Source organism: Aquila chrysaetos, chromosome 1 (genome assembly GCF_900496995.4).
Source record: "Aquila chrysaetos chrysaetos chromosome 1, bAquChr1.4, whole genome shotgun sequence".
NCBI classification, from domain to species: Eukaryota; Metazoa; Chordata; class Aves; order Accipitriformes; family Accipitridae; genus Aquila; species Aquila chrysaetos.
The window spans coordinates 41,734,390-41,746,489 of NC_044004.1; the positions used below are offsets into that span (position 1 = coordinate 41,734,390).

At 40.8% G+C, this 12,100-nt stretch overlaps 1 protein-coding gene across 1 annotated transcript in view; it reads right to left on the bottom strand.

Annotated features, from left to right (window-relative positions):
• The window catches only part of GALNTL6 (polypeptide N-acetylgalactosaminyltransferase like 6), a 512,064-nt gene that overhangs the window by 43,379 nt on the left and 456,585 nt on the right, over positions 1–12,100 (bottom strand). Inside the window, exons 7-8 of the mRNA XM_030018205.2 lie at positions 11,080–11,197; positions 38–145 (exon numbers count right to left, since the gene is read on the bottom strand). Of these exons, the coding sequence (XP_029874065.1) occupies positions 38–145; positions 11,080–11,197 (226 nt within the window). The remainder of the gene's footprint in view (positions 1–37; positions 146–11,079; positions 11,198–12,100) is intronic.

Consider the following 12,100-nt stretch of genomic DNA (forward strand, 5'->3'; position numbering starts at 1 on the left):
GAATGAAAATGAAAAACAGCAAGACCCAATTACTCACCCGTGCTAGGCTGGTTCCAGAAGGGACTTTATACGGGACGTACTTCCTGTAGATATGCCCAACTCGAGAGCATGGAACATCAAACATGCCACCTCCACACATCCACACCTGGAAAGGAGACAGAAAGCAAGTGAAAGAATGATTCCTGGAAACAAAGGAGGCAAAAAAGGCATTTTAAGTAATGGGTATGTGAAAACGACACCTTGTTCTGTACTGACCCCTCCCGCAGTCATAGTAGTGGCCTTTTCCATGCTGATAGCTGGGATTAGGTAACAAGGCAGACTCTCCTACCTGGGATCTCACTGCAAAAGCAGAGTATGTTCAAAATAAAATCATAAACCAGATTTAGAATATCTACCAATGGTCCTCCTGCAACACAACTAAGATATTATTGTATCTGTTGTTTAAAACGTACAGGATCAAAATTTCAAAAGAAGGCTATGTGAGTAAATCAAGCCATCAATTGGAAGTAAATTTTTCTTTTTTTCCCAAAACACCTGGCTTATATTTTGAATAGTGAATACAGAGCTCAAATATTAAGATGCTCTTCATTTTGCAAGGATGCTCATTTTGTAAAGAAAAAGGAACAAAAATCAATTTCCTTCTGATCAAATTTATGTAGGCAGAGGAAGAAGAGCATGCTGCTACATTTGATCATTAATACTTTAATACTGAAACAGATGGAACCATCTGGAGTACACAGGTTTGATGCTTCAGGTCTGAGCAACCCAAACTCAGTCAAAACTGACAGGAGCTGCAAGTACTTCACGGCTCTAAAAATCAAGCTGTATCCTGATGGGCAGCAAGTAGGGAATTCTTCACAGTTCTTCACCTAGCATGACTAGGTTTTACCAGGTGTACATGAGAGCAAGGTTGTGTGCCATGTCAGAGGAACTATGGCAATCATGCCAACCTATGGGCATTATTTTCTAAGCTCTGGCAGTGCAGAGCCACTGAACTCCAACATGGCTATTAGATGACTTGCACAGCATACTGACAACATTCATAACTTTCTGATTCAAAAAAAGCAATTTGACGTTGCAAATAAGAGAAATGGAAAACAACACAAAACCACCCCCAAAGCCCCCAAGCAGAACTGTTTAAGTATCCTAAAACAAACCACACAGCAAGAGTTTAAAATAAATTCAGAGTGAAAACAGTGGTATTATAAAAATTATTTCCTACTGCTGGCTAAACAATTTTTTATTCCCTCCAAATTTAGAACAGAATGACTGTTATTCCACGTAAGGGACACTTATGGTCTCAGCTTTCAGCCTTTAGACTGAAAACAAAAAAAAAAACCAACCCCCTTCCATCCAATTTAAAAGAAAACCACACCAAAGCTGAGAAAGAGAGAAGGCTTATCCTTTCCATGTCTCTTTATGGGGAGATACACAAAGATGCTTCATGAAACATCTCCATGAATCTAGATGAGAATTTAGGTCCATGCATTACCTATACGAAGGAATTTTACCTGTATTTGATGCACTCTGGAGCAAAATAGTGTGAAATAAGTTTGCAACTGAGGCTAAAGCAGAGCAGAACATCGACAACTGAAAGTTTCACCACCAATTTCCATATAGAAAGGAATTAATCCAAAAGTTGATACACTCTGAATTCAAACAACAGTAACCAGACCCTTAAAAAAACAGTATCGGAAAATATAATGTGACCACAAATACTTGACGTTCAGCATGAAGCCTGCAGAGAACAATGTGCATCTCTACACTTTTTTACCATATATTTCTTATTCCGTCTCTTTTGTCCTGCTCACCGGCTGGCTGTAGCTATTGGCTTTTTGAAATCACGGGAAAACAAAATGATTAATTCCATTCATTTAAAACAATAGTGAAAACGGGGAAGAGTTCGGCCTCTTCCGCTGTGCTTGCCTCTTTGTGTTACAGTGGGTATATCTGCTTGGTCCTGGCAGTGTGACTGTGAGCTTGGGACTAAATTTTAGTAATCTGAACATGCAGATGCTAAACACTGCAATATGGGATAACTTAGTGCTTGAGCATGACTTAAAGCACTTGCTGGAGGTAGCACACTGGAATTCAGCCCCTGAGACTGACTGTGCTATTCATACTGTGAATGGAGAAGATGGGGGTTAGAGTGAAGGCTTGAGTTGCAAAGTGATTTAGGAAGCTGCTTCTTATGGATCATTTCTGTACTAGCCCTTACAGTCCCTTAGCTATTAGCCATAACATCCAGCTGACAGCTGGTAATTAAATGTTTGAGGATCTACACCTCATTGCAGAGCAAACCTAAATAGGCTAGAGTAAATGTTTAAGGAAGGTTTGAAACCACCGAAAGCGGGGCAAGATCATGTGCTTGGCTTTGTCCTGAAATTCCACGGACACCCTTGCACAGTTGGGTACAGCCGAGAGCTTCTCAGGAAGCTGCTACTTACCACCTCCCATCACAGAGTTAACTAAGGCATAGGAGCTCTGGGCAGGTGCTTCTGGTGCACGCTAGCATCTCAGAAGAGGAAGCAAATTTTGCAGGTTAGTGGCACAGGGTAATAAAGGCAGTTGTCCTGGGCATCACTCTGCCAAATGGAAACACGTATGTTGACAGAATGAAGAGTATTTCAGTACCTATTTCTGCGGTGAGGATATCCCGTCTGGTCTCCTAGTGAGCACAGTCCTTCTCAGGGAGGAAATTTACTGGTGGGTTGGAAATGGAGACCCAAATGAATGCTCTCCATGCCAAAATAGCTCATTACCGCCCAGAGCAGTCTTTCAATGCCATGTAGACATGACCATTATTTTCTTTTCAAAAACATTTTGTAAAATCTGCTTCTTAAAGAAAACCTTGAAATCCTCACCCGTTTTAACACATCACCTAATTCACTGGAAAACATGTTCATAAACATATTAAAAAATCATAAAAATGATAGTGTTAAAATAAGTTGGGTAATGCCATCGTTAGAAAAACCCCGTTACTCACCTTTCTACCAATACTTTGTTTGTATGGTACAATACTTGTACCTTTTTTAGTGGGAACCTCCTCTCTGTGGCTGTCTTCAAACAACCCAGTGTACCAATGAAAGTGTAGACATATATTTACTATTTGTGCTTTTTTAAAAAATTAAGGTATGATTTCAAAGGCTAGACAAGATATTACAGTGATTAATCAAGGTTTCTTAGCCTTTGAAGAGTGGACAGCATAGCAGTTTGACTCAGACGAACGTTAGCCACAGAACAAATTTAAAAGACAAGAAAGCAGAAATAGATGTATATAGGCCAGTATTACTTTAACTCAGACAATGAGAGCTGAAGTAGACATATACTGCATTTCCTCTCAAGCAGTAGGATATCAGTAAAAAAGAATAAGAAAAGAAAAGGAGAAAAGGAATTAGAAAAAAAACCTGTCAGATATGCTGAGGCAATAACAAGTGGGAGGAAATAACACTTTGTGTTAGGCTTATATTTGATAGCTATAAAACTTGAAAATGCTGTGCTGCACCTGAGGTGCACTGTGCAGGGTAATTGAAATGAATCTTGGGCTGCCTTGAAGGACATTTAGCAGCTGTTCCTATTTATCTTTCAGCTTCAGAATTATTTTAAAAGCATTTTTTATATTTTCCTGGGAAGATAAATTCTGGCAACTTTGTCTTTCAAATGTGCATTGTTATGTTCACATGCACTAAATGCAAGAAATTGGAGAATGACTTCTGTGTTAAATATTACAGACCTCCAGTGTACCACAAAAGGAATTCAGGTGGTGTGGGACATTTGGCAAAATGATATCACAACACTGATGCATCTCTGTTTATCTAAGAAGCAAGCAGTGAAACTCTCAAGATAGCTAATGTCTCCTTCTTACAAAAGCAATGAATCTGGTCTGCAGCTGAGATATAAAAACCAAAGATGAAACCCAAACAATGCAATTTCAGCTTGGAAAGATCAAAAGAAGAGTAGTTTATGTGTCAACTATATACTATATCACAATTTATCTTTATATAGCTCCTTCCAACAGAATGTTGCAAAACACTTTATAGGAATGGTTGAAAGCAAAAGGCAGGCATTAACACAAGCTTTAAAAGAGATTAAGCTGTGGTTACGTGGCTTTGTTCCTGACTGGAGCTTAGATGTCACAGATGCGTTTTTTGGCTCTGTTCTATAGCTCTTGTGAGATTTTGGGTGAATCACCCTCTTTTCACATCACTCTGTCTTTAAAATTGAATTCTGCTTGCTCCTGTGGTTTTTTTCCCCTTGTCTTATCTCTCTAGTTTATGAGTGATCCAGCCTGGGGACTATCTGGAAAATGTAAATACTGTGCACAAGAGAATGAGACTCCAATCCATATGCTACACTGTAATCATAATTACTGCAGTAAGAGACTCATGATTTTTAAGCAGTGGAGGATGTGTTGCTGTGGAACAGGAACATAAACATACAGCAAATTATGTAAAAGATTGAGGGGGGACTGAATGGATTTTGGATCAGGCTTCAAAACGAATTGAGAAACATACTGCTGCCGAATCAGTAACAAGAAAAACAACAGTGAGAGACACCAAAACGGATGGAAAAACCAAACAAACAGTAAACTGGTGGAAGAGGAATATAAAGTACGTCATGCAAAGCTGTCAGTGTGGTGCTTTCAGCATTGTGCAAGAGGGATGGACTACAGACAGAAGAAATGTATTACCACAGTGGGGTTGAAAAGTTGTAGAAAATAAGAATATAAAAACTTTATGGGATTTTTCAGCCACTCTTCCTGAAATATAAGCCAAAAGAACAGATTTAGCAGTTGTAGAAAAGGAGAAAGAAGAATACTTTCCTGTGAACTTTTCCACGTATTGGGAATGTTCAGCTAAATGCAAGAAAAAATTGAGAAATAGGATCACTGACTGCAAATCTGCAGTCAATGGGTTCAAAAACAGCAAAACCATTTACTTGTGGTGCAGTGGGATTTCCTGTCAGAGATATTAAAACCGTACTGTGTAAACTGGGAACTGATGACTGTGGGTATTTCAACAATACTCACCGGCACCTCTAAAATGCTGAGAAAAGTGGCAATATTCCATGTTTGTCAGTTCTTCATATAGATTACAACTGCATTGACAAGTGGTAATGCTCCCCCACTCACTAACTCCTGCCAAAATTGCCAGCAGTGGAGGGAATTAATGATGATGATAAAGAAAGGGATTAATGAACTTGGAGGGGTGTGTTGGAAAACAGGGACGAAGAGAATCTGGAAGATGTGTCGGCATGGATAAGCATAAAACAACTCTAGATATAGGTGACTAGCTTCAAAGAGGCTAGGGTATCACCATTAGCATTTTTGTTAGGGTATGATTTACAATGCCTAAGGAACATCCAGTGTAAAGAATTGTACTGGGTGTGCATGGCAAGGTTTTGGTAGCAGGGGGGGCTACAGGGGTGGCTTCTGTGAGAAGCTGCTAGAAGCTTCCCCCATGTCCGACAGAGCCTATGTCAGCCAGCTCCAAGACAGACTCGCCACTGGCCAAGGCCGAGCCCATCAGCGATGGTGGTAGTGCCTCTGGGATAACATATTTAAGAAGGGAAAAAAGTTGCAGTGGGCACAGAAACAGCAGCCAGAGAGAGGAGCGAGAACATGTGAGGGAAACAACCCTGCAGACACCCAGGTCAGAGAAGAAGGAGGGGGAGGAGATGCTCCAGGCGCCAGAGCAGAGATTCCCCTGCAGCCCATGAGGAAGACCATGGTGAGGCAGGCTGTCCCCCTGCAGCCCATGGAGGTCCACGGTGGAGCAGATATCCACCTGCAGCCCATGGAGGACCCCACGCCAGAGCAGGGGGATGCCCGAAGGAGGCTGTGACGCCGTGGGAAGCCCGTGCTGGAGCAGGCTCCTGGTAGGACCTATGGACCCATGGAGAGAGGAGCCCACGCTGGAGCAGGTTTTCTGGCAGGACTTGTGACCCCGCAGGGGACCCACGCTGGAGTAGTCTGTGCCTGAAGGACTGCAGCCCATGGGAAGGACCCATGCTGGAGCACTTCATGAAGCACTGCAGCCCATGAGAAGGACTCATGTTGGAGAAGTTTGTGGAAGACTGTCTCCCATGGGAGGGACCCCACGCTGGAGCAGGGGAAGAGTGTGAGGAGTCCTACCCTGAAGAGGAAGGAGCGGCAGAGACAATGTGTGATGAACTGACCGCAACCCCCATTCCCTGTCCCCCTGCGCTGCTGGAGGGGAGGAGGTAGAGAAAATTTGGAGCAGAGTTAAGCCCAGGAAGAAGGGACGGCTAGGGGGAAGGTGTTTTAAGATTTGGTTTTATTTCTCATTATCCTACTCTGATCTGATTAGTAATAAATTAAAGTAATTTTTCCTCAAGTCGAGTCTGTTTTGCCCGTGACAGTAATCCGTGAGTGATCTCTCCCTGCCCTTATCTCGACCCATAAGCCTTTCATTATATTTTCTCTCCCCTGTCGAGCTGAGGAGGGGAGCGATAGAGCGGCTTTGGTGGGCACCTGAGGTCCAGCCAGGGTCAACTCACCACAAGGATCTTCAGCCAACACAGGAGATTTCACTACTCTACATTTTGGAGATTACTACATAAACTGTGCCTTTCTAAGAGATTTAAATTTAGGATTTCCTAAATAGTGGCTTCCCTGGTTACTGAGAAGAGATGCTATTAATCAGGTTAGGTCCAGCGCCTTGCCAGCTTTCACAAGTCTAGCACACGCTGAACAGTATCGTCAGTAAGATATCATACATCTTTTTAATTAAAAAATCGATCCTGAGGTTATGCTGCCAAAAAAATTAAAATGGTGCACATTATTTCTTATGTAAAAATTAATCTAAGGAACTATTTAATGAAGAGGTCATATTTTGAGACACGGGTTGTGGCTGCCTCACCAGTCACTGAATGTGCATGCATGTGCTCTGATTTGGAAACAGCAGTTAATCAGCATGGCACCCAGCGCTATGCTTGCTGCTGTCCTCTGCAGCAATGTTAGCAAGCAAGAAAAGAATGAAAGAGAAATATGTTGGGTTTTGTAGCCAAGGAAATAAAGGTCAAGCAAATTTTTAAGCAGCAGCTTTTTTTTAGCCTATCTCTTTGTGCTCCTGACAACTCAGCACCTGGAATAGTCATGCCTGAAGTTTGAGGAAGTTTCCTTTCCTGCTATGGCACAATTCCAAATGTCACAGAAACATTATAAAGTGAACTGTATTTTGGAGAAACTTATTGCATTATACTGCAGTAAATTTAGATTCACTGCAGACTCACTCTCTGTAGTATCTTTCTCTTTCCAGTGAACACCCTTCCCCCCCAAACACACACAAACATATATTTTTGCTCACACCACCCATCTTCTGTGTCTGTACAATGAGCTAATGCAACCTCCCCGCCAGAAAAGGACTTGGTTAGGTCTGTGGTTTGCATTGAAGCCTGATGTCTGTCACCCCAGGTCACACCTAGTGAAACTGCCAAAGAGAAACATCAGAATTGACACCTTCCCTTCAAGCTTCCCAGCCTGAGTACCTTTCCTAAATCTGCTTCGACCTCTTCTTGTCAGGAACTGCTGCCTGACTCCCCAGGCAACCGCTTGTCCTGCTAATCTAATTTTTAATCAGTCCTTGAACTCTGTCTTAGCATCTTGAACTCATAAAGCAATATGGCTTTGCTATTATTAGTGATTCCTTTGAGCTTGCATGATGGCCCTTGATCCAGCACCAGACTTTAATTCATTGCGTGTCTGGGGTTTGCAAAGTGCAGTAGAAGGTTACAGTGAGCAGAGCAGAGTAGTTGATATTAAGTTCGTGATGAAGAAGCTAGTAATTCCTTAAGTCAGAAGACTTTAGACAAACTATTTTACTGACTCTTGACTAGCACAGATCTAGCCATCATACTTTTCTGAAAGATCCAATTTCTTTGACTCTCTAAGCCCACACTTTGCACTCATGGCTTCCCACTTGCTTTGTAGCTAACACTCCTGTAACTTGAGTTGGGGGCATGACTGTGGATGTCTCTGGTACAGTAATGCAGAGGCTTTTGGTTGAGAAGATGCTCTTCCTTAATAGGATCTTAATTGTTAAGTGGTTTTTTCCCTGTATAATGTGTGAATGCTTCTGTGGAGTGAAGTTTCATTCGAACATCTAGGAAATTCTTCTCCAAATAAAATTAGGCAAGAGAATATCAAACATATACTGTTTCTTAAACGTTATTCCACGTTTGCCACCAGTGAATTTGGACATATAAACATGATATTTGACACACACATTTGTGAAAAATCTTCCTGAACATACCTGTAAGCTTTCCTTTGCATCAAAACATTAGCGGTGCTAATTAAAGACATGCCACAGCTTACTTGGACTCTGTAGTACCTGGACCTACTGTTAAATTGTTAAGCAGAAGGGTTACAGTAGTCTGTCGATGCACAGAGTTTAAAATGCATCACTGAGGACCAGAAATGATCTGCAAACACTCCTCACTCCAGCTCACAGAGCGGGGCAACCAGTTCAAGATGAACCAGACACTACTCCATTTCAGGGAGCACATGACAGCTCTCGCTCTGGCATGCATCCCTCCATAACTACATCGCTGTATTTGAATTAACCACAAGAATCCCCAGTCTGACACTGGGAAGGTCATGTCATCAGCATGGTCTCTGTTTATAGTAGATAGATTGTTTACTTATTTACCCTTATATTGCAGCTTTTGTACAAATAAATCTCAAAGTTAAAAATGACATAATGAAGGACATAAAAGGAACACCGTGTCTGTCTCTGAGGTTAAAGATCAGCCTGAAACAGTCCTCTAAACACAAATTTCCCACAGTTATGGGACTTTTCAAATTGGCTTCCTTTTGTGACTTCTTAAAGCAAATCAGTCCTATTTTTACAAAATACTTAAGAATTAGTTGAATCAAAGATGAAACACGTGAGAATAGCTAACTATCTGGTGGTTAGAGATGTTCTTGAGGCAGGACGCTCCAAATAATTATATGCCAAGCAAAATAACATTAATGTGAGACATGGCATCAACACAGGGCACCCATCCTATGACACTTCCACAGGCCATAGATGTGGACACTCTAAGAAAAGGTAAGATGTAGTTTCAGACCCACTCAAGTAGCCGAGGAAACTGAACGAGGCTGGTCGTCCAGCTTTTTCACTGTCTTTGTGAATTACAGAGAGATGGAAAATCCACCATCTTCCCAAGTTTTGTGAATAAAGCTGGTAAATTAAACTGTCTAGCTAACTTGTCCTCATTTAAATAAGTTTTAAGATGACTGAATCTATAGCTACAGTAGAAACTGTTGAAGCAGAAACCTTTCCCAAGCTGATATTGGTGATTCTGATATAACAAACCCCAGTCCTTTCTGTTTTTCCCTTCTGCCTCCATGATTTTTCTCCCATCTTTTGTCATTCCAAACCAAACAGCAGTCTTCTTTTTAAAACTTACATCTGTTAAATTCTTCCAAAAGAAAGTTGTTCCTATTTGGCAATCATTTCTAAAGAGTATTTTTTTCTTCTTTTAACACTAATAAGAAAGGACAGGGACCCTAAGGTTAGTGTATACAAATGAGATGAATCAGGAGATATGAGTGAAATGAGACCCAGTGTGACACAGCTGCCTCCAAAAAAACCTATCACTTGAGCAAAACACACTGGGACAATCTAGTATCTCAATTTCCAGTGCTGTTACCATGGTTTCTATACAAGGACTGGAGAGCATTACAAGTATATTCTTTGTGATGATGAATAAAAGGAATATTTGAAATAGGATAATAAAATCATGGGTGACCTGTCAGAGACCGTTGTGACAGCTACTAGTGACTACTTACATTTGCCTGTGAAACAAGCTAAATAGACAAAAAGTAAATCAATATATTCTAAATACACTGCCTAGCTATTGGGTTTCCCCTGCCTTCCTGTTCTATTTTGCTGGGGTATAAAAATGATATGGAGAAACAGCAGAGTAGCACAGTTAATACAAACCATTTTGCTGTTCTTGAGAACTGCAAAGACAGCCTGGCAGTCCAGTGTCGGGTCACGCTGTATGTTTTGTTCAACAGAATGGCCTCAGCTCTGTTGTTTTAATCACTGCTGAAACTCAGATTCAGCAAGATGCATGATATTAGTCATGGCTGACATAGTGAATTTATTTACTGAGCTTTTACACTGTCGGAGTTTGGAAGTAGGTTGGAAAGATCCTGAAGCTAAATGTGAATCATAATTTCAGTTCCAAGCTTTATGCAAATATGCTTGACTCAATTCATCTATGTCATGAAATTCTATCAAGTCATTGAAAAATCTTTGCATGTAGAGGCCATGAGGTAAAGTTCTTATGTCTTTGGGTATACTAGACCACAATAAACTCAATTTTCAAAATTAGACATGTTAGTCCTCATCAAACTAATTGAAATACCTATTTTACATGTGGAAAGTAACAAGACTTTCAACTTGACATGTAAAAGCCAAGTAACTGATTTGAATACACATGTCCACATGAAGGACATAAGGATATACCGTGGCTGGTTGTACATAACCTGAGCACTTGAAAACTCTCCATATATTTTGTCATTACAATAATTCAAATGCAATTAAAAAATCATCTGATTATGAAAAGCTGGCCTGTAGATAACAGCTCACAGCAGACAAGCTAGTCTAGTGATTCACTGCTACTGTAAGGGGTCCTTCTGCCTACGACTTTCTCTTTCCATTTCCACCCATTTCCCCGAGCTGACTCCAGGGGAGTCTACCCCCAGAGATGATTAAACTTGTTGATCTGGGCAGAAAATTATGCAATTTTCTTTTTTTCTGGATTAGTTCTCTGTGGGCTTATTGAGCTGGGCTCAGCACTTGAGCATGAAGTAAACGCAGCATCTGAGAGAAGGTAAATGGAGAAGACGACGAAAGGGACAAGGTAGAACTTCATTCTTTGATGGCGGTAAGCTACCACATTTTCAGAGGGAACTGCACTCAGTGTGATTTTTGTATGGCTTCTGGAGCGTATGTTTATGGCATAATTCTCTGAAATTAGTGGGAATTCCTAAAGAAAAAAGTAGTATTGTACTTACCTTACCTTAATTCACCTTAAAGGACTTACCTTAAAGGAGATTTCATACTGCTCTCCTCCCCATATTTCTAATCCCGGGTCATAGCCTCCCAGCTGCCAAAACCATTTCCGGTTAACGGCAAATAGACCTCCAGCCATTACAGGAGACCTGAAGGATGGATAAAACAATACAAACAGTAACGAAGATGTTTGGACCATGTGTGTGCGTGCGTGCACGTGCCTGTGTGTGTGTTTGTGTGAATGCAGCTGGTCTGGCTTCCAAAACTGCAAAGCTATGGAAGGCATAGACAAAAAGTACTGTAAACAAACAGCATTTACCTTTATTCACCCCAAAATGGACTCTAGATGAGAAACAGGCAATGTAGATAGATATAGAGCATGGCAGACAGTCATGCACAAATTCCTTTTTTAAAAAAAATAAAATTCTGTTCATTACTGAATAAACCTATGTAACAGAAAAAGAAAGGGACTCTGGAAACCTGCCAAAGTGTTTAATGTGGTCTCAGTACGCCATGCGAAGTAACTCACATTTGAAAGTTAGCAAAACTTTTCAATTCATTTCAGTCTCATAGGTGCTGGCTAGAGAAGGCAGAAAGGTGACAGCGGACAGCTACAGAGCAGCTGTTGGGAGTTAAACATCTGCTTCTCTACAGCAGCATTTAAAACTCCTAAACTTTGTCTCACAGTGGTAATTTAACTCATAGGCAAATAATTTGCTGTTTCCATTTATTCCATGAACAAACATGTGGAATTTACTTGAATTAACTCAGCCTTTTCCACAGATAATACAGAAAACACATGGGATATTTAAAGTTAGTGTTAGAGAATATTAATGAAAAATGCATTTTTAATTTCTAAGCAGGAATTTTATACTGGAAACTAAGCTTTTTTTTTTTTTCACTACCAAGAAGACCATGTTTCTAATGCAGTAAATACATTGACAGCTCTCAGGATTTAAATGTTGCTCACTGATTCCTTGAAGTTGTGGTGGCAGGGGGATACAAATGGATCTCCACTGAACAGGAAGGAGACAACAGGCTGAAGAAAGTCC